This window comes from Syngnathoides biaculeatus, chromosome 17 (assembly GCF_019802595.1).
Source record: "Syngnathoides biaculeatus isolate LvHL_M chromosome 17, ASM1980259v1, whole genome shotgun sequence".
Classification (NCBI taxonomy): domain Eukaryota; kingdom Metazoa; phylum Chordata; class Actinopteri; order Syngnathiformes; family Syngnathidae; genus Syngnathoides; species Syngnathoides biaculeatus.
The window spans coordinates 2,181,093-2,205,128 of record NC_084656.1 but is presented as its reverse complement, the minus strand read 5'-3'; the positions used below and the strand labels follow the sequence as shown (position 1 = coordinate 2,205,128).

The 24,036-nt window shown below is 42.1% G+C and overlaps 1 protein-coding gene across 3 annotated transcripts in view; it reads left to right on the top strand.

The window, feature by feature from the left end:
• Positions 1-20,575, top strand: part of syk (spleen tyrosine kinase) — a 35,366-nt gene extending 14,791 nt beyond the window's left edge. For 2 of the 3 annotated variants that reach the window (XM_061847607.1, XM_061847609.1), the window contains 11 exons: positions 3,230-3,368; positions 3,739-3,820; positions 3,942-3,997; positions 5,788-5,850; positions 12,287-12,374; positions 12,462-12,621; positions 13,612-13,821; positions 17,882-18,071; positions 19,202-19,342; positions 19,663-19,775; positions 19,944-20,575. In XM_061847607.1, the coding sequence (XP_061703591.1) occupies positions 3,230-3,368; positions 3,739-3,820; positions 3,942-3,997; positions 5,788-5,850; positions 12,287-12,374; positions 12,462-12,621; positions 13,612-13,821; positions 17,882-18,071; positions 19,202-19,342; positions 19,663-19,775; positions 19,944-20,016 (1,315 nt within the window). In that variant the 3' untranslated portion in view covers positions 20,017-20,575. The remainder of the gene's footprint in view (positions 1-3,229; positions 3,369-3,738; positions 3,821-3,941; positions 3,998-5,787; positions 5,851-12,286; positions 12,375-12,461; positions 12,622-13,611; positions 13,822-17,881; positions 18,072-19,201; positions 19,343-19,662; positions 19,776-19,943) is intronic. The other variant, XM_061847608.1, reaches the window with a different exon arrangement.
• Positions 20,576-24,036: the final 3,461 nt, after the last annotated feature.

Genomic DNA, 24,036 nt, shown 5'->3' with positions numbered 1-24,036 from the left:
CATCTCAGATGAACGCACATATATGTTTGGCACAATTTTTTTTTTTTTTTTTTTTTTAAAACGCCGGATGCCCTTCCTGACGCAACCCTTCTCAGGGAGTCTAGGCCCCAGTGGGATACGAAACCACAACCCCTGGTTTACCAAACCAGTGCTCTAACCACTGAGCTACGGGGACTCTGAACGAAGGCACTACAAAGGATAAATAACATAAAGGCAGTTGGTTGTGATGACATACCTGTGGAGGAAGCAATTTGGAAATATGGCTGTGGAGTTTTTGACCAACTTATTCAACAAAATACTAGTGGGTGAGAAGATGCTTGAAAAATGGAGTAAAAGTGTGTTAGTTCCCATTTTTAAGATTAAAAGCTATGTTCAGAGCTATGGGAACTATAGAGGGATAAAGTTGATGTGCCACACAATGAAGTTATGCGAAAGAGTTAGGCTCGACTCAGGATAGAAGTAAGTATCTGAAAGCAACAGTATGGTTTCATGCCTAGAAAGAGTTCCCCAGATGCATTATTTCCATTGAGGATGTTCGTGGAAAAGTACGGAGAAGGTCAGAAGGAGCTACATTGTGTCTTTGTGGATCTAAAGAAAGCCTACGACAGAGTACCAAGAGAGGAACTGTGGTACTGCATGCGAAAGTCTGGTGTGGCGGATAAATACGTTAAAATAGTACAGGACAGGTGGCGTGGTGGCGCAGTTGGTAAAGCGTTGGCCTCATAGTTCTGAGATTACATCCCGGACCCGCCTGTGTGGAAATTGCATGTTCTCCCCCTGCCTGCGTGGGTTTCCTCTGGACACTCCGATTTCCTCCCACATCCCAAAAACATGCAACATTAATTGAACACTCTAAATTGCCCCTCGGTGTGATAGTGATTGTGTCTGTTTGTCTCAATGTGCAACTGCACTGGCAACCACTTCAGGGTGTACCCGGCCTCCTGCCCGTTGACAGCTGGGATAGGCATCAGCACTGCTTGCGGCCCTTGTGAGGATAAGCGGCGAAGAAAATGGATGGATGGATGGATGGATTGATAGTACAGGACATGTATGATGGCAGCAGAACAGTGGTGAGGTGTGCCGTAGGTGTGACAGAAGAATTTAAGGTGGAGGTGGGTCTACATCAGGGATCAGCTCTGAGCCCCTTCCTGTTTGCTGTGGTAATGGATAGGCTGACAGACGATGTCAGACTGGAATCCCCATGGACCATGATGTTTGCAGAACAGTGGTGAGGCTGGCCATGATAAACGGATTAGAGACGGTGGCTCTGAAGAAGCAACAGGAAGCAGAACTTGAGGTAGCAGAAATGAAGATGTTGAGGTTCTCACACAGAGTGAGCAGGTTGGATAAGATTAGAAATTATCGAGGAACAGCGAAAGTTGGATGTTTTGGAGACAAGGTTAGAGACAGCAGACCTCGATGGTTTGGACATGCTCAGAGGCGATAGAGTGAGTATATTGGTAGAAGAGTGGTGAGGATGGAGCTGCCAGGCAAAAGAGTGAGGGGAAGATTAAAGAAAAGTTTGATGGATGTTGTGAGGGAGGACATGAGGACACTGGGTGTTCGAAAAGAGGACGGACGAGATAGGCTTAGATGAAAAAAGATGACATGCTGTGGCAACCCCTAATGGGACAAGCCAAAAGAAAAAGAAGACTGTCGTTGTAATGTTATGCATCTTGGATAAAAGATGTTTGACATTTTTTCAAAAGCAGATCTTTCAATATTTATTCATACGCATGGTCTGAGGCATTTCTAAATTTGTTTGCGGAGTCCCAACAAAAACAAGTCTGACCATATTGATAAATCACTGACAGGTAAACTGCTTCTTCACGATGTAAGTACAAAACCGTGTCCATGTCGTCAGTCTGAGCCCCATTGTGAGTGTGAATGGTAGTTTGTCCATACAGTAGTTTCTCTGCGATTGGCTGGCAACCAGTTCAGGGCCTCTTGCCCAACAACAATAGTCACTGGTCGTGTTTTGGTTCTCACACCTGATTTTGGAGCAGGCAGCATGGGTTCACTTCCAACTTGGTGATAATGCTCGTCTCTAAATGTGCCCCGTGTTTGAGTGCTCACAAGTCCAGTGTAGTTTGCCTTTTGCCTTAGTCATCGAGATAAACCTGTATGTAAAATTTTATCCATCCATTTTCTACACCAATCATCCTGTTCAGGGTCACAGGGAGCTCAACCCTATCCCAGCTGACTTGAAGAGAAAGCCAAACTCCACCCTGGACTCTTTGCCAGTAAATCACAGGCCATGTTTCGAGACAGATAACTATTCACATTGTCAATAAGTAGAAAGTGAATCCACGCTCCTTGCAACACAAATTCATGATATGCGGATTGGGGGTTAAGTATTTCCCAAATTCACATAATATACAGTAATTGTCATTGGATTTACAAAGTACAGAGTTCAGTGCATCACAATGTAGCACATGGTGGAGTACATTGCTTCCTTTTTCGTGAGCACAATGTGAAGTATTTTAGCTTCTCATGCGTCAGTTGAGAAAAGGTCGTGGTCGGCTGAAGAAACAGATCACATCAACACATACAGGCGGACAAGCGGTTTCCGTTCAATGCTTCCTGAAATAGCCTTAAAAGAGGAAGAATAACTGCATGCAAATATGTGACTGTTAGATTTCTCATGTCACCAACAACACAAAGCATTTTACTTTGAAACATCTCTTAGATATATGAGCTGATTGTAAAACATGGTGTGCCTGAAAGTGGAATTAGAGAATCATAGAGTTACTGGCACAAGGATCATCAAAAGGAAAACTTCACTCCTAATCCATACGTAAACATCTTCTTTCCAGGACTTTGTTAGATTATTATGTGAATGCTCATAATGTAATATGCATCACATCACATTCTGTATCTCAGGAATTGCTTATGGTAGTAAAAGATACTGTATGTGCACAATAGACTGTGAATAGACTGGCTCTGTGAAGGGGAGAAGAAGAAGAAGAAAATTCAGGGCCATGTTGACAGGAATGGTGATGAAAGAACAGATTTCACTCTGGGTTTTCAAAACATGTTTTATTCTAACATTCATGGTCACAGCTGCTTCTAACTGTGTCCAGAGCACAATGTTCAGAAAAAAAAACATTACAACAGGTTTATGGCTTTGTCATTCAGTCGAGAAAAATCTGATATAAAATAACCAGAGCTCTTTCCTACCATTTTATTTCTTGTCCTATTCCTTATCTTGATTTTCTTCTGTCTTTAGCATTCGGCAGAGGGATGGGAATGGATCCTATGCGCTTTGTTTACTACACGAAGGAGAAGTGATGCATTACCGCATCGATGAGGATAGGAGTGGCAAGCTTTCTATCCCAGACGGCAAGAAGTTTGACACTCTCTGGCAGGTTACAAATGTCTTTATGATTTTGTGTTACATTTGTGTCAATATACAGGTTTATCAATATGCTAGTATTTTCCTTATTCATGAGTGGATGTAATCAATATTTCATAGATTTCTACTGACATAGGAAGTACTGCATTCCTTTCCAAAAGCAGACGACTTTAGTACTAAGGTGTCATTCATCATAGAATCCCATCATTAACATTAACTGACATTAACAATGACAAAGGCTTGTGTTGAGAAGTTTCAACTACTGCCAAAACAAGTATGGGACAGCAAATATTGTAATTTTAATTACCATTAAATGCCCGACATTTTATAGATGACTAAAAGATGTTATATAAAATGGTGATAAAACTTCATCTTCACATCAGTTGGTGGAACATTACTCATATAAACCAGATGGTCTACTACAAGTTCTCACCGAACCTAGTCCGCGGCCCACAGGAGGTACAGGTACAAATATATGCAAACCTAATCCAAAAAGAGAACAAACATAAAATGCAAATTACATCGCTTTCAAAGATTTGTCAAGACAAACAAATCATGCCCTATTTATTTTTGCCTTTGTTCTCAGATCTTTTAGGACAGTCGCTACTACCACAGGATACATCTGGATTTGGGTGTGTTTTGGTAAGATATTTGTGTGTTGTGGATGCTTTGGTGGCATTAACATGTGCACATACTTTGAGTACAAGACTTCAAAAGTAATGTCAAGTAAAGTAGGAAAGGAAGTTACATTTGTCTGGTCAACACTGCAGTTCAGATAATGTAGTGGAATTTCTATGGTTGTACGGCTGTACCAATCGTAGACCTCAGGTCAACCATTGTTCTGTAGTAACATTCTTAATTCTCATACACGTGTAAACACAAGCAACTGCTATAAATGTGCAGACCACTTTGCTGGATTGGCAAACACACAGTGGGACTCGGTCCTGCATGAAAATCAAGATATCTCGGGTTTTGCTCTCCCCTGCAGTTGGTTGGAGGCGGGTAGGAATGCATTACATTTACTCAAATAACATTTTGTATAAATTTAATTTTTTGGAGTTGTTTTAATAAACCATACTTTTTACTTGAGTATCGATGTTAAGAAGAAACCGTACTTTTATTTCCTTATAATTATCTACATTCTGCTTGCTACTTTCATTGATTAATAACTGTGTGCGCTATTTTCAGACTTATTTTTGACTTCTGTATCGGGTGCCATTACTCCAGTCCACCTTAATTACCATGGTGATGTTTGTATACATTTTATATCCACTGCAGCCTTTTTCCTGTTTTTGTAATGTGCTTGGTGAGCAGACAGAATTGGACTTTATTATGCATTAGATTAAGTGGTATTGTTCAACAATATCTGAATGCGTACATTTATATTTTATTGAGTTATTTGCATTTCATTTGCTGTTCATACTCTTATTTGAAAAATACATCAGAAATTACTCAATAGGCATTTAGTACTTTAATTTTTTCACTGAGTACTTTATTACAGACTTGTGTTTGCTGTGTTCATTGCTGTGATAGGTTAGATGCAGAGGCAAAATTTCATTAAATGCTTGTGTTCATGACAAAAAAAACGACATCAACTCTTTGTATAATATCCTAATGGAGCGCCTCTCTAGTATAAAATACTTCGACGAGGTACTTGAGTTCTTTCTTCACTCCAAAATAGAAAACTAATAAATTAACTCAATGGTAATTACTCTAAATGTCTCTTACAACTTTACTCTTTACTTGTGCATTTAATTCTCTATGAAAAAGTCTCGGAAATAATGTTTGCCTTATGAGTAAATGTTAACTAATGTAGATAACGCAGCTATCATACAAACTCCCCACTTCTAACTGTCTTGCAGATAGTCAAATAATACACCTGTAACAAAAAGTGTGAACATTTAATAACAACATAAAGGTTAGAAAAGCAAATCTCTTTACTCAGTAGTCCACTCAAACGACACACTATCCCAGTTGAACTTTCAACAGTCCTTATCGAACACGTTGATCAACTTTTGATAAATGTCCACCGTTCACTTTCTTTGTCCTTTTTCTCAACCACATCTCCCAGTCACACCATCCAACTTTTTTCCTCTCTCTCTCTCTCTTCTCTCTCTCTCTCTCTCTCTCTCTCCTCTCTCTCTCTCTCTCTCTCTCTCTCTCTCTCCTCTCTCTCTCTCTCTCAAAACTCAGGTTACCACAATAAATCAACAAACAAAAGTATTTCCTTTTCACAAACGAATCAAACACATTTAAATACAAATCCCTCCAAAAGAAAATAAAGTCAGCACACACAGTTTAACAGATATTCCACCACATTGCATAAAGAAAACCTATAACCTAATTGCTACTCTATTATACTGAACGTTTACCTGTACCAACTTTTAACTGGGTTACACTAATAACCTCTCTGACTTTGAGTTTTTTTTCAGCAAAATGCAGCAGAGGGATTTCTTGCCAAAATCAGGACTGTTCCCATACCTGGCAGGCAAAAGGTGATTTAACACTCACTGCTACTGTCTTTTATCCTTGTACATTGCTGTTTGCTGACCCAGCTCAAATTTTTCCATGAACTCATGATACTTAGCCATATAGCGTCGCCCTGTAGTTACACTCACAATAGCACAAAGCTCCTTGTTTATACAGTATACACGGCCGGTTCTCAACCTGTTGGTTGTGGTGATGACCCTTGTCAAAATCTCCATGAGTACCAGTACCAATGTAGAGAAGTGCTGTCCCATTTACAGAGAAAGTAGAATTATGTACTTAAAGTAAAGTTACAAATCAAGCCATTATGTTGGTCCTAACCAGTAATTTGAACAATTGGACAGCAGTTAATATTTTCAGTGCAAGGAACCACAAAACTGTTACGACCATTTGAATATGTAAGGCAAGTGTTCTTATTTTTCTGAAGTGTTCTATTACGTACATACATGCTCTCGTACAGTGCAGATGCTTTTTCCTTGATGTGCTTGCTTTACCTTTGTTTTTTCTTGCTGAAAAAAAAAAGAAGCAGCAAATCCTGGATGCTTTAAACCTGTGGGACAGTACTTTTATTTTGTAGATAGTTGTTACTATATTCCAATATTTTCTGATACCCTCTCAACATTACACAAGTGTGGCCTGCTAATTTGCACAAGCCTGGTGTTAACAACAAGCCCAACCGTCAAGATCCCTCCCTTTTCCACTGAGGACTATCAGGGGATGATGCAGAGGAAGGCAATCCTAGAAACGGAAATCCACCAGTCTGAAGTGTATGTGGATCAAAATGGATAGTCAGGGAATGAAACCACACTACTGATGTCTCAAAATGTTGTATGCTAACAGGCAGCCACTGAGCTCAACAACGAGGAAAGATGTGGAATGTGGAAACAAAAACAGATCATCCAGCAGTTTCGCCTGTAATTTAATGGAAGCAAAGCCCAAAGATATGGGACATCTAAAAGGGAGGACACATCATCAGCATATTACCGAGGAATCCGGCTGGTTTACATTGTTGGCTGCCTCAATCCCGAGTGAATGCCCACGGACGGTCGCTACAGCAAAGAGCAAGAAAAAAAGAACAAAAGTCAATGCAAAACATTGATATCAGACTTGCAAATACTGTAGATTTGAGCCACTTTTACAAGACCCTGGCCAAGATTGCTCACCCCCCACTGGAAAGTATTAAATTCAATCTTGAAGAAATTGGGACCCAAACATTAATAGTTGGTGAGTGAGCTGTCAAGGATATGAAACATCATCATGAGAACATCACAAAAGTACTTTGTTTTTCCTAAGACAAGGTGTCTGATATCACTCAAAAAGTACTGGAGATCACTAATCAGCACCCAACTGAACTCTGTCATGATACACACAGGGTCCCTGGATGTTGTCGAACCGCAATGAGAGGTACTAAAGTGAGATTCCAGTGATCTCCTCACAGAATTTCAATGTTTGGATGGTGAAGTCTATATAAGTGGACTTCTCCCACTTGTATGATGTGGAGATGAACGTTTCTCGAGGCTTCATCAATTAAATAAGTCGCTAAGAAGTGTGTAGTCCACCATCTGTGATGCAAGAACGCTCTTGGTGTGGTGTGGGCTGGAGTCCAACATTGATAATTGCCACAATCAGCTTTAATGGCTAAGTATGTAACAACACACAAGGAATTTTCCTCTGGCAGTCGGTGCCGCTCTGGTACAACAATTATGTTGAGTCCAGAGAAGAAGAACAAACAGGGTAGCAAGAAGGAACGACAATAGACATTCAATTATTAGGAAACTATTCCTTATAAGTCCCAGGGTTGCAAAGATCAGAATCAGAATCAGCTTTATTGGCCAACTGTGTAAAAATGCACAAGGAATGCAGAGTCTTTTAGCATTGTGAGCAGGTAGAGTTTGTTAATGCCCAACATTATGTTAAGCTTATACAGAGTTCCCTTATACATTTTGGTGTTCACAGTTATAGACCAGTGCAATGACAATTGTGCAAAGGGCGCAGTTTAAATTGACGAATTGTGCGATAATCTACAGCAAGGGTGCTCAATGCATCGATCGCGATCAACTGGTCGAGGCAGTTTTGGTCGATAGCGATGGCGTGCCACGAGAAAAAAAAAGACATCAGCCATATTTTTCAAACCTTTAGCTCCCCGGGCATGTGCAAACAACGACAGTACAGGAAAACGGTATTCAGTGAGTTCCCCCTATTTTAAGCCCTTGCTTAAGAAATCTTATCAAAGACGAGTATGGATGAAGGAGTAAAGAAGACAAAAACGTATCACTTTCATACGGAATGTCAGGTGGACTTTTTGCACGATGTCATTTTCAAAATGCGTTTGCCTCATCTGCCAATGTAGTGAGATGTGGAGCGGCATTTTTGAACTGTTTATGGAAAATACGACACCGACATTCCACCAAAAAGTGAAATGAGAAAAGTTAACGAACTAAAACCGCAATTGGCTGCACAGCAGTCACTTTTCACACAACATAGTTCAACAGCGAAAGCCTCCACCGAAGCATCGTTCCGTGTTCGTCACATCATCGTTAATAACAAGAAGTCCTTCGAAGACGGAGAGATGGTAAAAGAGGCATAGCTGACTCATTGTTCCGATCTTTTAAAAATAAGGCGGAAATATCTTCAATAAAATCTCTGCAGCTGAAAAGGAGTACAGTTACACAGTGCTGTGAAGCCATGGCTGATGCGTGGAAGGACATTAGAGATTGCGTTTTTCACTGAAGTTGGACGAATCCACTGATGTGAGTGACACAGTCCAGGTGTGCATTTTCATTTGTATGTTGTTTAGTTCATTGTGAACTCAGATAGTTTCAAAAAATGTTTATGATTCACAATGTTGTGTTGAGCAATATTGGCTCATGTGGTTATGCAAGGCACACAAAAATACATTTACACATAAAGAATCCTCAATATAAATTAAAATAAATATGTTTTGCATTTTTGTCGTGGGTAGAACTTTGTGGCTTGGTCATTCTATTTCATTATTGGTTGTTCTCAAAAAAAAAAAAAAAAAAAGCTAGTCAGCCCCCCAAAGGGTCGATCACAGGAGGCTGGCTGCTTGAAAAGTAGATCTTGTGGTAAAAAAGTCGGGCACCCCTGATCTACAGTATATATTTCTAATGCCAATACTGATTGGACCAGCAGCATAACAAAGATTGTTGAGAAACTTATTTTTAATCAACTCAACAATTTCTTGAATTTAAACAGACTTCTTGACAAATTTCAAATTCCAAATCAGATTTCTGAACTCATCACAGGAAATAATCTCCTCTCATCAAATTGTTAAATGATGTGAGGTAGAATACTGACTCTGGAAAGGAGTAAATTTTGGACTTGAATCTCAGCGCAGTTTTTTATACGGTAGCTCAGGGGTGCTCAATGTGTCGATCGCAATCGACCAGTCAATTGCCAAGGCAGTTTTGGTTGATTGCATGACGGTGTGCCAAAAAAAAAAAAAAAGACATCAGCCTATCATCCATTTTCTGCGAGCATCAGTATGGTTTCATGCCGAGAAAGAGTACCTCAGATGCATTATTTGCCTTGAGGATGCTCGTGGAAAAGTACAGAGAAGGACAGAAGGAGCTACATTGTGTCTTTGTAGACCTAGAGAAAGCCTACTACACAGTACCAAGAGAGGAACTGTGGTATTGCATGCTCAAGTCTGGTGTGGTGGAGAAATATGTTAGAATAGTACAGTACATGTATGAGGGCAGCAGAACAGCGGTGAGGTGTTTCGTTGGTGTTTCAGAAGAATTTAAGGTGGAGGTGGGACTGCATCAGGGATCCGCACTGAGCCCCTTCCTGTTTGCGGTAGTAATGGACAGGCTGACAATGATGTTAGACTGGATTCCCCTTAGACCGTGATGTTCGCAGATGATATTGTGAGCTGCAGTGAAAGCAGAGAGCAGGTGGAGGAACAATTAGAAAGATGGAGGCATGCACTGGAAAGGAGAGGAATGAAGATTAGCCAAAGTAAAACAGAATATTTTATGCATGAATGTGAGGGGCGGAGGAGGAGGAGTGAAGCTCCAGGGAAAAGAGATAGGAAGACCAAAGAAAAGGTGAGTGGATGAGTGAGAGGACATGAGGACAGTGGGTGTTAGAGAGGAGGACGGACGAGATAGGCTTAGATGGAAAAAGATGAGATGCTGTGGCGACCCCTAATGGGACAAGCCGAAAGGAAAAGAAGAAGAAGAAGCCTATCATCCATCGAGCAAGCTGGCCTCGCATTTCTGGTTTCTCTTTTACTTTCTCCACGGCAGTTGCGGCTATCTTCGGGCAGGAGGTGGGGTACACCGTGAACTGGTTGTCAGCCAATCACAGGGCATATAGAAACAAACAACGATGCTCCCTCACAATCACAGCTACGGGATATTTAGAGTCTTTAATTAATGCATGTTTTTGGGATGTGGGAGGAAATCGGAGTCCCTGGCGAAAACCTACACAGGCATAGGAGAACATGCGCCACACAAGCACGGCCAGGATTTGAAGCCCTGCCCTCAGAACTGTGACACAGATGTGCTAACCTGTCGTTCACTGTGCCGCCAACATAGTTATCGTTCAATTTAAAGGGCCAATGTCATGAAATGGATGATTTTTAGTATGTTATTAATGAAAAAACGGCAGCCAATATGGGCCCATGCGTTTTTTCATCACAAAACATGATTTTGACGTATACAGCTTTTTGTAACTCTCACCATGAAAATCCTCTTGAGGGATTTGTTTTTGAGAAGAAGCAGGAAGTGGCGTAAAGGACAGAAGACCCCCCAAGTTGACTCGTTTGTATCCATTAGTTTTACCTCCGTTCATTGTTCCTTCGTGTTAGCCAAAATGCCGGCTCGTTGCATTGCTGGACATTGCTTGAACACTCGGGAGAATGGATTTACCCTTCATAAGTTTGCAAGAGACCCGGTTCATCGTGAAAAATGGATTGCGTGGGTGCAGAGGATGAGAGCTTTGTGGGTTCCAAATGACAGGTAGGTGTGTATACAGCTACTAAAAAAATAATAGTTTGGGGCGGACCACGTAATCGGTCTCCCATAACGTAACAAAAGATCCGCGTACGAAATGTGTCGATGCGTGCGTCAGACGGCGTCGGGCTGCTGCGTCACTTCGCCAGGGAACGCTGAGCTTCAGGCTCGCGGACTGCGGCGGCTCTGAAGAACCCAGCCGACAATGTCTCACTCAGCCAAGTGCGTGCAGCAAAAACGCTCTGGCTCGACGGTGTTGTTCATCGCGTCATGTAGCAGATATGAACAAACCCCTAAAGCAGCACGATTCGGCTCCATTATAAGCCACCACGGTGCCAAAAATGAGCCACACTGGCTGAGGCACCGCGGCTTCGGCAAAGGCTGCGCGTTGGGCTTGCGGACGGTGGCATCTCTGAAGAACGCAGCCGACAATGCTTCACTCAGCCGCGTGCGTGCAGTAAAGCGCCCCGGTTTGACGGTGTTGTTCATCGCATACTGCGGCGGCTATGAACAACCCCCTATAGCACCATGGCTCGGCTCTGCCTCACTCAGCCGCGTGGGACGACAACGCAGTAAAGCGCCCCGGCTCGACGGTGTTGTTCATCGCGTACTGCAGCAGCTATGAACAACCCCCTAAAGCAGCACGATTCGGCTGCATTATAAGCCACCACGGTGCCAAAAATGAGCCACACTGGCTGAGGCACCGCGGCTTCGGCAAAGGCTGCGCGTTGGGCTTGCAGACGGTGGCGTCTCTGAAGAACGCAGCCGACAATGCTTCACTCAGCCGCGTGCGCGCAGTAAAGCGCCCCGGTTCGACGGTGTTGTTCATTGCATACTGCGGCAGCTATGAACAACCCCCAAAGGAGCTCGGCTCTGTGATAAGACACCTTGGCCCCGAAAATGAGCCACACTAGCCGGCTGCGATGAGCCGCGACGGCTCATCTTCGCCGCGACGGTTCATCTTCGCCACGACGGTTCATCTTCGCCGCGAAAGTGGATCGGATGGGGAGGCGGTTTGGCCGTGATCACATATCATCTGAATATGGCTCGAAACAATAGTGTAATATTGCCCCGGTAACTTCGCTCGGTTGTGTGGTGTTCTCCTTTTCGAAAAGAGCTTCCGTCTCAAAAAGGGCATGTTTGTCTCCCATAGTAGGGTGCACCGCGTGTTTTCATTGGCGAATGTCCAGGTAACGTCACTGATAGAGGATGCAGCCAATATGACCACTTGGATGTCGTAGAATGACACTACTGCAACTTTGCGCATGGATGACGCGCTCTCCGCTCACATTTATTTTTTCGTATAGACATTGAAGTGAATAATGTTATATGTATTTTTCGTTATAATATCCATTTTAGAATGTTTATAGGGATGACACTTAACCTTTAAGTACCAAATCATCCAATACTTTTTGTTTTAACTGCGCAGATGCTTCAAATCTCTAATCAATTCTCATTACTTCAGAGCCGTGGATCTCGACACGAAAACAAACAATCTAGTAACCTCAACACCTATGGAGGACAAGTCCCCAATAACCGGGTAGTCACCAAAGGTATGTGTGTGTAAATACTTTACTGACTGATACATGTATAGAATGGGGCAAATACTGACCTTTCAATTATTTAAATTTTTCTGTCAGAGTCGTTGCCAATGGACACTTCGGTATATGATAGGACATATGCAGACCCAGATGAACTGAGGAGTACCACAGTGAATCATGAACAGCTTTTTTTGGAAGATGAAGAACTGGGTTCAGGGAACTTTGGTACCGTCAGGAAGGGAATCTACAAGACAAAAATGCAAGCAACAAATTTTAATCCATCTTTTCTCTCTTTCTCTCTTGCCCTTTAAAACAACATGTCTCTGGGACAATTCGACATTGTCAAGTTTTAAAATTAAATTAGTGAAAAATATACTCATCTATATTCTAGTCATGAAGGAACATGGACTCGTCTAGCACTGCTCTTTCTGGAGGCTCTGGCAAGTTAGACTGAGATAGAATATCATAGCTGCTTGGATAAAAATACAAAACATTCACATACAGTACTGAAATTAGTGAAGTCAAGAGAAACACAAAAGTTTCTTTTGGCTTGTGCTGTTAGGGGTTGCCACAGCGTGACATCTCAGATGAATGCTCATATTTGTTTGGCGCAGTTTTTACGCCAGATGCCCTTCCTGACCCAACCTCTCCTGGGGAGTGGAGGTCTCAGTGCGATATGAACTCACGACCCCTGGTTTACCAAACCAATGCTCTAACCCAGTGATTTCCAACCTTTATAGAGCCAAGGCACATATTTTACAATTGAAAAACCCCACGGCACACCAACAAAAGTAAACTTCACCAAAAATGTATCGATTAATGACTGTATGTACTTCCTGCCATCTAATAGAAGAGGATTTTTTTGTTCTGTCTGTCATTGTGCCTCACTGAAATGAATAGATGAATAAAGATCCATTATTTCCTGGAATAAATGTTTTTTTTTAGCAATTATATAAAATTGGGTAACTTCTCACGACACACCTGAAGAGCGCTCACGGCACACTAATGTACCCTGGCACACTGTTTGGGAATCACTGCTCTAACCACTGCGCTATGGGGCCTGCTATTCAAGAGAAACTCTATTAAATGAATAGAATGGACTTTTGGAAATAACTATCTCATGGAAGAAATATAAAAAAAATCAGGTTGTAGATGTAAGTTAGTGCTTCTGATAGTATTTAGGACAACAGAGAAGGCCTGGTCAGCCCTGACGAAGCACCACTGATTAATGATCCACCTTGTGCATTAGGACAACGCAGCCAGTGGCCATCAAAATCCTGAAGAATGACGACAGCAGCACATCAGTTCGGGAGGAAATGCTCCGAGAGGCAAATGTCATGCAGCAGTTGGACAATCCTTACATTGTGAGGATGATCGGTATCTGTGAGGCACAGAGCCTCATGCTAGTAATGGAGCTGGCTGAGCTGGGACCACTTCATAAGCTCCTCCAAAAAAACAAGTATGCCTTTTTTCCAATCTTCTCACTTGGGTAATTTTGCAGAAAACCATAACAAATTGGTATATAATTTAGGTGAACAGTCTTTCTTTGGATTTTAAAATATAATGAGAAGGCTCCATGGTGTTCCGGCTGTAAAGCGTTGGCCTCACAGTTTTAAGGACCTGAGTTCAATCCTGGCCCCACCTGCGTGGGTTTTCTCTGTGCACTCCGGTTTCCTACTTAATCCCCAAAACATGTGTTAATTGGACACTCTAAATTGCCCCGAGGTGTGAGTGTGAGTGCAACTGTTGTCTGTCTCCATGTGCCCTGTGATTGGCTGGCAACCAGTTAATGGTGTACCCTGTCTGTTGACAGCTGGGATAGGCTCCAGCACCCCTGCGACCCTTGTGAGGATACGCGGGTAAGAAAATTGATGGAATATAATGAGATGCAATGCAACGCAAAAGTAAAGGTGGCAAAGGCCAACAAAAAATAGAAGCATATGATGACATGTATGCCAGGTTGGACCGTTAAGAGGACGGATAAGACCCATATGCAGCTGGGCCAGACAGAGAACTACAGATGGGAAGGATGTACAGCAGGTTAAGGAGATGAAGGATAGAGATAGAAATATGTTGATGGATTCAAGTAGTGTGCTGGATAGATGATGGAAATAATACTTTGAGGTATTGATGAATCAAGAAAATGAGCGAAGGAAGAGTAGAAGAGGCAAGTGTGGTGGAGCAGGAAGTTTTGAAAGTCACAAAAAAGGTAAAAATTATATATTGTACATGTATATGAATGAATCTATTGGTGATAAACAAATATTGCATATATATATATATATATATATATATAAATATATATATATATATAAATACACATGTATATACACACACACACACACACACACACCGTAATTTCTGCACTATAAGCCGCACCTGATTATAAACCTCAGCCAGTACATTTTTAAAGGAAAAAGCATTTTGTACATACATAAGCCATGCCTGTCTATAAGCCACATATGCCCACATTGAAACATGATATATTTACAAAGAAAGCCAGTGCACAGAGTTTTCAAAGTTTTAATAATATACCTGAGCTTTTCTTTCCAAATAGTGCCTGTGACGCGGCAGTAACACAGCAGCAATACGGTAGTAACAGAATGAACAGGGCTGGTTGAAAAAAACATACCTGCAAAAGTCACTGAGACGTGGCAGTAACACAAAAGCAACACGGTTCAGGCCACCTGCTTTTATTACCTCTGAAAGCTTTTTTTTTTCGTCTATTTACATTGCTCCACTTCTTCCCGATGCAGTTTCCAGCATCTCACCATTGCTTCACTTCTGCCAAGTTTACGTGCAGTAGCTCTGTTTCCTTCTTTATTGGCCAGCTCGATTGGTTTAAACTTGAAAGCTGCGTCATATGGATTTCTTCTTTCCATGATGAAGGTCTGTTCATGCTAATTTTGTTCGTGCACAAAGTGTAAAGTTATATAAAACTTGCGTCTTCCTCGACACATGTATTCCACCTGTCTCACTCTAACCTTTTCTGCTTGAGCGCCCCTGGTGGCCATTAGAAAAAAAAAATGCAAAAATTATTGCATAAGCCACAGGGTTGAAAGCGTGGGACAAAAGTCGCAGCTTATAGTTCGTAAATTACAGTATATAAAACTATGAGGATGATAAAGAAGCTCACTTGAATATAGTGTGTTGTGTGTATTTCAAATGTTAAAATCTCCATTACCTGCAGATGGACCTGTTATTTATCAGGGTTTTGTTAGTTGTGAAAAACTCATTGCCAGTTATAGAAAACACTTGATTTCAGTTTGTGACTGCTGAGGATGGGCCAACAAAAGGTTTTGTGGGCTATCACTTTTCCACACAGATACAGGAAACTGAGTAGTTTTTTTCCCCCAGTAATAAACTAAACACAATTAATGAACACGCATACGCACACAAAGCCATCCATCTTCTAACACATATCCAGGTTGGATTGCAGGGGCAGTAATTTTAGCAGGGAAGCATGTATGGGGTTTGTTAACCCATACTCCCTAAGAACCCCCCACAGGACTCCCTGAGAGACACGGTTGAACGCCTTCTCCAATCCCACAAAACACATGTAGACTCATTGGGCGAGCTCCCATGCACCCTCGAGGACCCTGCCGAGGTTGTAGAGCCAGTCCACTGTTCCAGGGCCAGGACAAAAAACACATTGATCTGCCTGAATCTGAGATTCGACTTCCGATGGTCCCTCCTCTCCAGCACCTCTCAAACCCATCTGGAAGTCTTTCTCCACGGCCTCCATGTCCGAGTTTTTGCTTCCGCTTGGCCATCTGGTAGGACCCCATGATCATTGGGAAGATATAGACATAATATTTGCAGATTTTGCTCTTCAAATTTGAGGTGTTAAATTCTATTAGACCCACAGGTCATACAGTGCTGCCTTACAATGTGGTGCACCTTATGTGCACACTGAGTTCCAACATTTGCAAATGTTTTGTCCAACAAAGAACACTTAAACATACTGGTTACATTGTGTGCGTGCATGGCAGCACATTTTAGAGTCTATGAAAGCTACCATATGATGGCAGTGAGGAACAACTGCATTTCACATCTGTAAGCAGAAAAAGTTTGTATTGCCCCACATCCTGCCTGTGTAGGCAGATCATTACTGTACGACGATGTACAAACTCATGCTGTCACATCAAAACTAAAATTATTACACCACAGCAAACAGAATTCCATAACTAGCAAATAATAAAACAAAAGAATCCATCCATCTTCTACGCTTTTCCAGTTAGAGTCGTGGGGTCAGTAGGTTGAGCAGGGATACCCAGAGTTTCCTTTCTCCAGACACTTCATCCAGCTCTTCTGGAGGGATCCTGAGGTGTTCCCAGGCCAGCCGAGAGGCAAAGTCTCTCCAGTGAGTCCAAGACAAGACTCCAAGTTACTTGAATTCCTCCACTTGGGGCGGGATCTCATCCCCGACCAGGAGAGGGGACGCCACTCTTTCCCGACAGAGGAGCATGGTCTCAGATTTGGAGGTGCCGATTCTCATCCTCGCCGCTTCACACTTGACTGTGAACCGATTAATGATGCCAACAGAACCATATCATCTTGTTCATGAGTGAGGGAAGAATGGAGCGGGAGATCGACAGACGAATTTGGTGCAGTGTCTGCAGTGAAGCGGACTTTGTATCGGTCCGTGTTGGTAAAGAGGGAGCTAAATCAAAGCTCAATTTACCGGTCTATCTACGTTCCTACCCTCACCTATAGGGACGAGGTGTGGGTCGTGATCGGAAGAACAAGATCTCGGATACAAGCGGCTGAAATGAGTTTCCTCCACAGGGTGTCCAGGCTCTCCCTTAGAGATAGGGTGAGAAGCTTGGTCATCCGAGAGGGGCTCAGTGTCGAGCTGCTGCTCCTCCGGATCGAGAGGAGCCAGATGAAGTGGCTATAGCATCTGATTCGGATCCCTCCTTGACGCCTCCTTGGTGAGGTGTTCTGGGCATGTCACACCGGAAAGAGACCCCAGGGACAACCTCGGACACGCTGGAGAGACGATGTCTCTCGGCTGGCTTGGGAACACCTCGGGATCCCTCTGGAAGAGCGGCAAGAACTGGCTGGGGAAAGGGAAGTCTAGGTATCCCTCCTGAAGCTACTTTGCCTGCGACCCGACCTGGAGAAGCGGTAGAAGATGGATAGATGGGTCTGGTACCAATTAACTGCAAAAAATGAGGGATTACTATATATGGAGGAGGGATGGGGGGGATAATTTCTAAATTAAAACCGAGGTTTCACTGAACCATAGTAGTAACATACACTACATTTGTATGCAATGCTATTCAGCGCCTTTCGAGTCTTTTTGTGATGGTGAAATTAATTATGGCTGTTTGTTCAATACAATTTGACAAATTTATCATTTCAATTCTGGTTTTGCTGACTGTGAGGCAAACATGCAAACCACTGTCCACCATATTACCCCAAACTGACAATCATTTTAAATCTGATGAATGAATTAACGTATTTATTTATTTTTTGGTAGTTGAAATACAGTAACTCTTGATTGTTTTCCACAGGCAAATATCCATTGCCAACATCACTGAGCTGGTGCACCAGGTGTCAATGGGGATGAAGTACCTTGAGGAGAACAACTTTGTCCACAGGGACCTTGCTGCTCGTAATGTGCTACTTGTCACACAGCACTACGCCAAAATCAGTGATTTTGGCCTCTCAAAAGTAGTTGCTGAGGACCAGAACTACTACAAGGTAACTGCTGACACTGAGTGGAAATGAAAGAGTATTGTTACTTTGGTTAACATGACTGGATACCCATACTCATGAAAGTCGCTCCCAGGGACACCCAAAACAGCTGAACACACTTGTGGTATTAGCTCTAAAATTGAACTCAAATATTCTTCAGATAGTTCTTCCCAACCCTGATGTGGAAGTTGCCATCACAGCGGGGCAATATATTCTATTTTAATTACTAGAAATTCAATGAAAATAAAAAACCCAACACCTCATTAAAAACTGCCTCATTATACACTTTTTAAATGGGATTTTTTTTTAAAATTGAAACTCAAGTATTTGAATTCCATTAAATAGTTTGAAATGCTAAAAACTCAGTGGTGAACTTCTAGAGGTTGAAAAAATGGCTTGTTCTAAAACCTTTGACGAGTATAGCAACTGGTTAAAAGTTTCAAAAAACATTTTTCCCCTTTTTTTAATTAAAAATAGTGCCACTGCCCCCCCCCCAAAAAAAAAAAAAAAAAAACTTGGGACAGAGACAAAGGAAGACTGGAAAAGGAGAAAAAGAAATTCTGGAACAATCCACCAGGGAATATCTGAATTGGAATCCAAGCAACATCTTTATCATGGATGTCCCTGCTTGTTTAAGCACGACAATGTCAAGCCACAGTCTCCCCCATGCTACAACAGTGTTGCTTGGTAGAAAAATAGTGAGCTTACTAAACTGACCTGCCAGCCATACAGACCTGTCCCCTATTGAAAATCTGTGGTACATTATGAAGTGTAAAATCTGACAATGGAAACCATGGACTGTTGAAGAACTGAATTAATACATCAAAAATGGGAAGGAATTGCACAAAGCTAAATCTTTCCAAATGTTTTTTGAGTGTTAGGATAGGTGATGTAACACAGTGGTAAAAATGCTCCTGTTCCAGGGAACTAATTTAAAATGAGTGAATAAATGATCAATTTAACAGTAAGTGTATTTGTAGGGTATTGAATTGAACATAGGTTGAAAATGGTTAGGAAATGATTGTTTTTATTTTCATTTTGTGAAATGTCTCAACCATAACCATAAGTCTGGTTGCTGATGGAGACCATATGGACTCAACTGTTGCTCATGAGGATGGTGTGAATGATTTTTTCAGGCAAAAGGACATGGAAAGTGGCCGCTGAAATGGTACGCTCCAGAGTGTATTAATTACTTCAAATTCTCAACCAAAAGTGACGTGTGGAGCTTCGGTGTTCTCATGTGGGAAGCATACTCATATGGAGAGAAGCCATACAGGGTATGAACTATAATAGTGTATATCGTAACAGGTACAGCATAAAAGTACATGGGAGTACTTCTATTCTGGCAGGAGCGTGAGGGAACATTTCTTCCCTGCTCACAGGTCACTGCAGGTCTGAGATCTTTTTTTTTTTTTTAAATGCTCCTTGACGAGTAGTTACTGTATGTTACAAAGCATCCAGCTCCAATAGTCGGAAAAAAATCCCAGAAACCTCAGAAGTGCCATAGCATTCGTTAATACAAATATATTACCCCAAACTTTTACTTCTGGAGAACAAGACAGTTTCTGACTTATCCAAATATTTTATTTTTTCACAGGGAATGAGAGGAAATAATGTTTTGCAATTGATTGAAAGTGGAATGCGGATGGACCCCCCACCAAACTGCCCAGAAGAGATGTATAACCTTATGAAGACCTGCTGGACGTACGAGTGAGTGTCAGGAAATGTCAGTTGTTGGTATATGAGGGAAAACTGGATACAGTAAGTGCAGGAAAACCTGTATACAATCCAATAGTAGTCAAACATTGCAACAATTTCTTCATCTTGACATTTTTGAGACTTTTCATAACACAAGGGCCTTGTTTTCATGTTTTACAGAGTGGAAAAAAGGCCTGCCTTTGCTGTTATTGAGCCAAGACTACGGCAGTATTATTATGACATTGCACAATGAATAGCCATACATATGTTGTGCAAATATAATAGAAATCGTAGATATTAACTGGAGATCAATTTCAAATTAATCTATTGTACACTGAAATATGAAAGACATTTTCTGCTTCAGCAATAAATAAATCATTACACTATTAACATTTCTGAAACAATTTAATCACATTTTAACAAGTGTATAATTAGCAAGTACATCCCTCACTCACACACATACAAGAATGCCATTGTCCAGTATCCATTATGAAGTGTCACCCAATCAATTTTGAAGCATTTGGCCCTTAAACAGGTCTTTGTTACATTCATAGTAGTCACATCACAAAATACAAGTGCACCCACACATTCTTTCATGTTTGACACATGACGTGATATTCTTTGAATTTATGAGATGACACTTGAAATCGGGTTCCCACAGTGTTCAATTCCCAAAGTAAAGATCTGCTTCTTAGTTTATTAAAATGTTGTTGAGCTACATCTTTTGAGATATACTGTAAATGTGTCATATAACATTCCAGTACTGTATATGCATTAGGTACCCATATGCAAAATAAATCAGAACAGTTCCATTGTTGTTTGTTGTTGTCGTGATCACCACCAGATGATGTTGTCTTAATCCAAGGAGGGGAGGGGTGGTTTGATTTGCATTATGGTCTGGATTTCTCCCCAGCTCCCCCCTGCGTATCCCAATATTCTGCCTTAGCAGGTCTCCTATCACATATCCTATCCCTTTTAAGGCAGTGCACATCAGTTGAAGGAAAAGCCATCCATTTTCTGTGCCATTTATCCTCACAAGGGTCGCGGGAGTGCTGGAGCCAATCCGAGCTGTAATCAGACAGGAGGCAGGGTAGACCCAGAAGTGGTTGCTAGTCAATCACAGGGCACATTAATACAGACAAAAGTCACACTCACAATCACACCGACGGGCAATTTAGAGTCTCCAAATAATGCATGTTTTTGGGATGTGGGAGGAAACCGGAGGGGCTAGAGCAGTGGTGTCAAACATACGGCCCGCGGGCCGGATCCGGACCGTCTGGTGGTTTGGTACGGCCCGGGGAAGAAAGCTGCATTGTATAAAAAAAATATGAATTTTCTTTAAAATTTGTAGTTCTTGTATTATCCGCTAGGGTGCGCAGTGTTTTAGTACGTGCAGACAACATGAAAGCAACACTGCGGCGGAACTAGGACCACCTTGACCTGGTAAAATTGAACGTCTGTACAGCGTCTATTGGCGACAATTGCATTATCTACTTTTCCGTTTGCCTCGCACCCTCATCAGCAAAATGTCTTTGTCAAAAAGGAGAAAAGTAGACACAGAGTGTCGGACTTTTCAAGAAAAATGGACATGTTCTTATATGTTTACAGAGGTGAATGGGAAACCCGTGTGCCTGGTGTGCCAGCAGCAAGTTTCGGTGCTTAAAGAATACAATATTCGGCGCCATTACGAAACTCAGCATGGTGAAAAATACAACAGTTTGCATGGAGAATTGAGAAAACAGAAGGTAAATGAAATGATGGCGCGTCTGAAGAAACAGCAATCTGTTTTCACCCGGAGCCGAGAAGCCAGTGATGCTGCGGTGAAAGCCAGCTACCTAATTGCGAGCCAAATAGCAATGGCATCAAAGCCGTATAGTGATGGAGAGTTCATCAAAAACTGCTTGCTGACGGCTGCTGAAATTGTGTGTCCTGAGAAGCGACATGCTTTCGCCAATATAAGCTTGACAAGAAATACCATGGCAGACAGGATTTCGGAACTCTCTGCAGATTTGGACCACCAACTAAAACGCAAAGTGGGGTCATTTGTGGCATTTTCTGTTGCGATTGATGAGAGTACTGATATCACGGACGTCGCTCAACTGGCCATATTCATTCGTGGAGTTGACAAGACTTTGAATGTCACAGAGGAGTTTCTCGAGCTGGTGCCGATGATCGACACCACAACAGCTGAGGACATTTTCAGCTCCGTCGTTGGAGCGCTGGACAGAGTCGGAGCGGACTGGTCACGCGCCGTAAGCCTGGCAACTGATGGTGCGCCGTCAGTGATCGGTAAAAAGGCAGGTGTTGTGACAACGTTCAGAGATAAAGTACAAGCCGCAAATGGGGGAGGTAATTTTTGGACATTTCATTGCATTTTGCATCAGGAGGCATTATGCAGCAAATCGCTAAGAATGGATCACGTCATGGAGGTGGTTGTCCGAACTGTTAATTTCATCAGAGCCAGAGGTCTCAATCATCGTCAATTTGACAGCTTTCTCAGTGACTGTAACATTATCCATGGTGTGCCTTATCACACGAACGTACGATGGTTAAGCAGAGGTGCTGTGCTAAAGCGCTTCTTTGATTTACGTGATGAAATCGGACAATTCATGGAGAAAAAAGGTAAACCTGTTAAGGAATTACAGTGCCATGTGTGGCTGCAGGACCTTGCGTTTATGGTTGACATCACTGAGCACTTGAATATTCTTAACAAAATGTTGCAAGGACGCAAAAAAATCGTAACACAGTATTATGACAGCATACGTGCATTCAAGTTAAAGCTCGGGTTATGGGAGACGCAGGTGGCAAGCGGTGACCCTGCTCATTTTCCCTGTTTAAAAGACATGTGCGCAGCAAGCGTTAATTCTGACGTGAAACGGTACAAAGAGAAGATTTCAGGGCTGTTGATGGAGTTTGAGAAAAGATTTCAGGTTTTTAGCAAACTCGAAACAGATTTTGCAGTTTTTCGCTCACCATTCACAGTCAAAGCTTCTGATTTGCCCGTTGCCATGCAACTTGAAATCATTGATTTGCAGTGTGATGTAGAACTGAAGGACAGATTTGCCTCTGTAAGCTTGGACACATTTTACAAGTACCTCCTACCAGGCTATCCCGCATTGACAGCACTAGCTGCTAAAACATTGTCCATGTTTGGGACAACCTACCTTTGTGAGCAAGTTTTCTCACTAATGAACATTAATAAAACAAAGCTGCGCTCAAAGCTCACACATGAGCATTTGAATGAGATTCTGAAATTGGCTGCTTCTCAGGACATGATGCCTCATATTGATGCACTTGTGCAGGATAAACAATGTCAAGTTTCAAGGGCAAATTCCAAGCAAGATGAATAATTGCTGTGAAAGTTATTCATTTGTTCAAATTGCTTTCCAGATGTTGAAAAACAGTGTTTTTAAGTTCCACAAGGCTGGTACTAAATGTTTTTTGAACATTGTTACTATTTCTGCGATCAGTTTTATGTACAACACACTTAAATATATGTTTAACTGTGTAAAAGTGTTGTTAAAATTGCACATACTTTATTTATGTTCTCATGTTATTCTCTTGTTCATAATATATTGTTCATAATGTAAAAGGAAAATTCTGTTAATAAACATTTAGATAATTTACTCATTCTTTGCAGTAATTATTAGTATTAGTGACTAATACAAAGGAAAAAAGTGAGCTTATTGTTAGTTCTATGTAATTTTGCAATGAGTTTACTAGTCCGACCCGCTTGATCTCAAATTAAGCTGTATTCGGCCCGCAGACCAAAGGGAGTTTGACACCCCTGGTCTACAGGATAAAATAAATATGAGCAGAGAGCGTGTCATCCATGCGCAAAGTTGCGGAAGTCTCATTCGACATCCAATTGGTCGCCATATCGGCTGCATTTACTGTCCGTGACATCACCATTGGACATTCGCCATTGAAAACACGCTGTGGCTCCTACTGTAGGACATGCCCCTTCAGACACAAAGCTCTTTTCGAAAAAAACATCTCACAACCGAGTGAAGTGCCCGGGGCAATATTACCCAATTGTTTCGAGCCATATTTAGATGACATCCGATCACGGCCAAACCACCTCCCCGGGGCAGTGATAAACGCCCACTTCCGCGGCGGACATGAGCCACCGAGGCGACGAGCCACCCCGGCTGACAAGGCCGGTGGAAAGTTCAGCCTTGTCGACAAGGCCGATAGCGATCCACAAGGCCTATGGAGGCCGTCCTTCAGCGGCGACTGCATGGAAGCTTTCCGATGAGCACATCGACACATT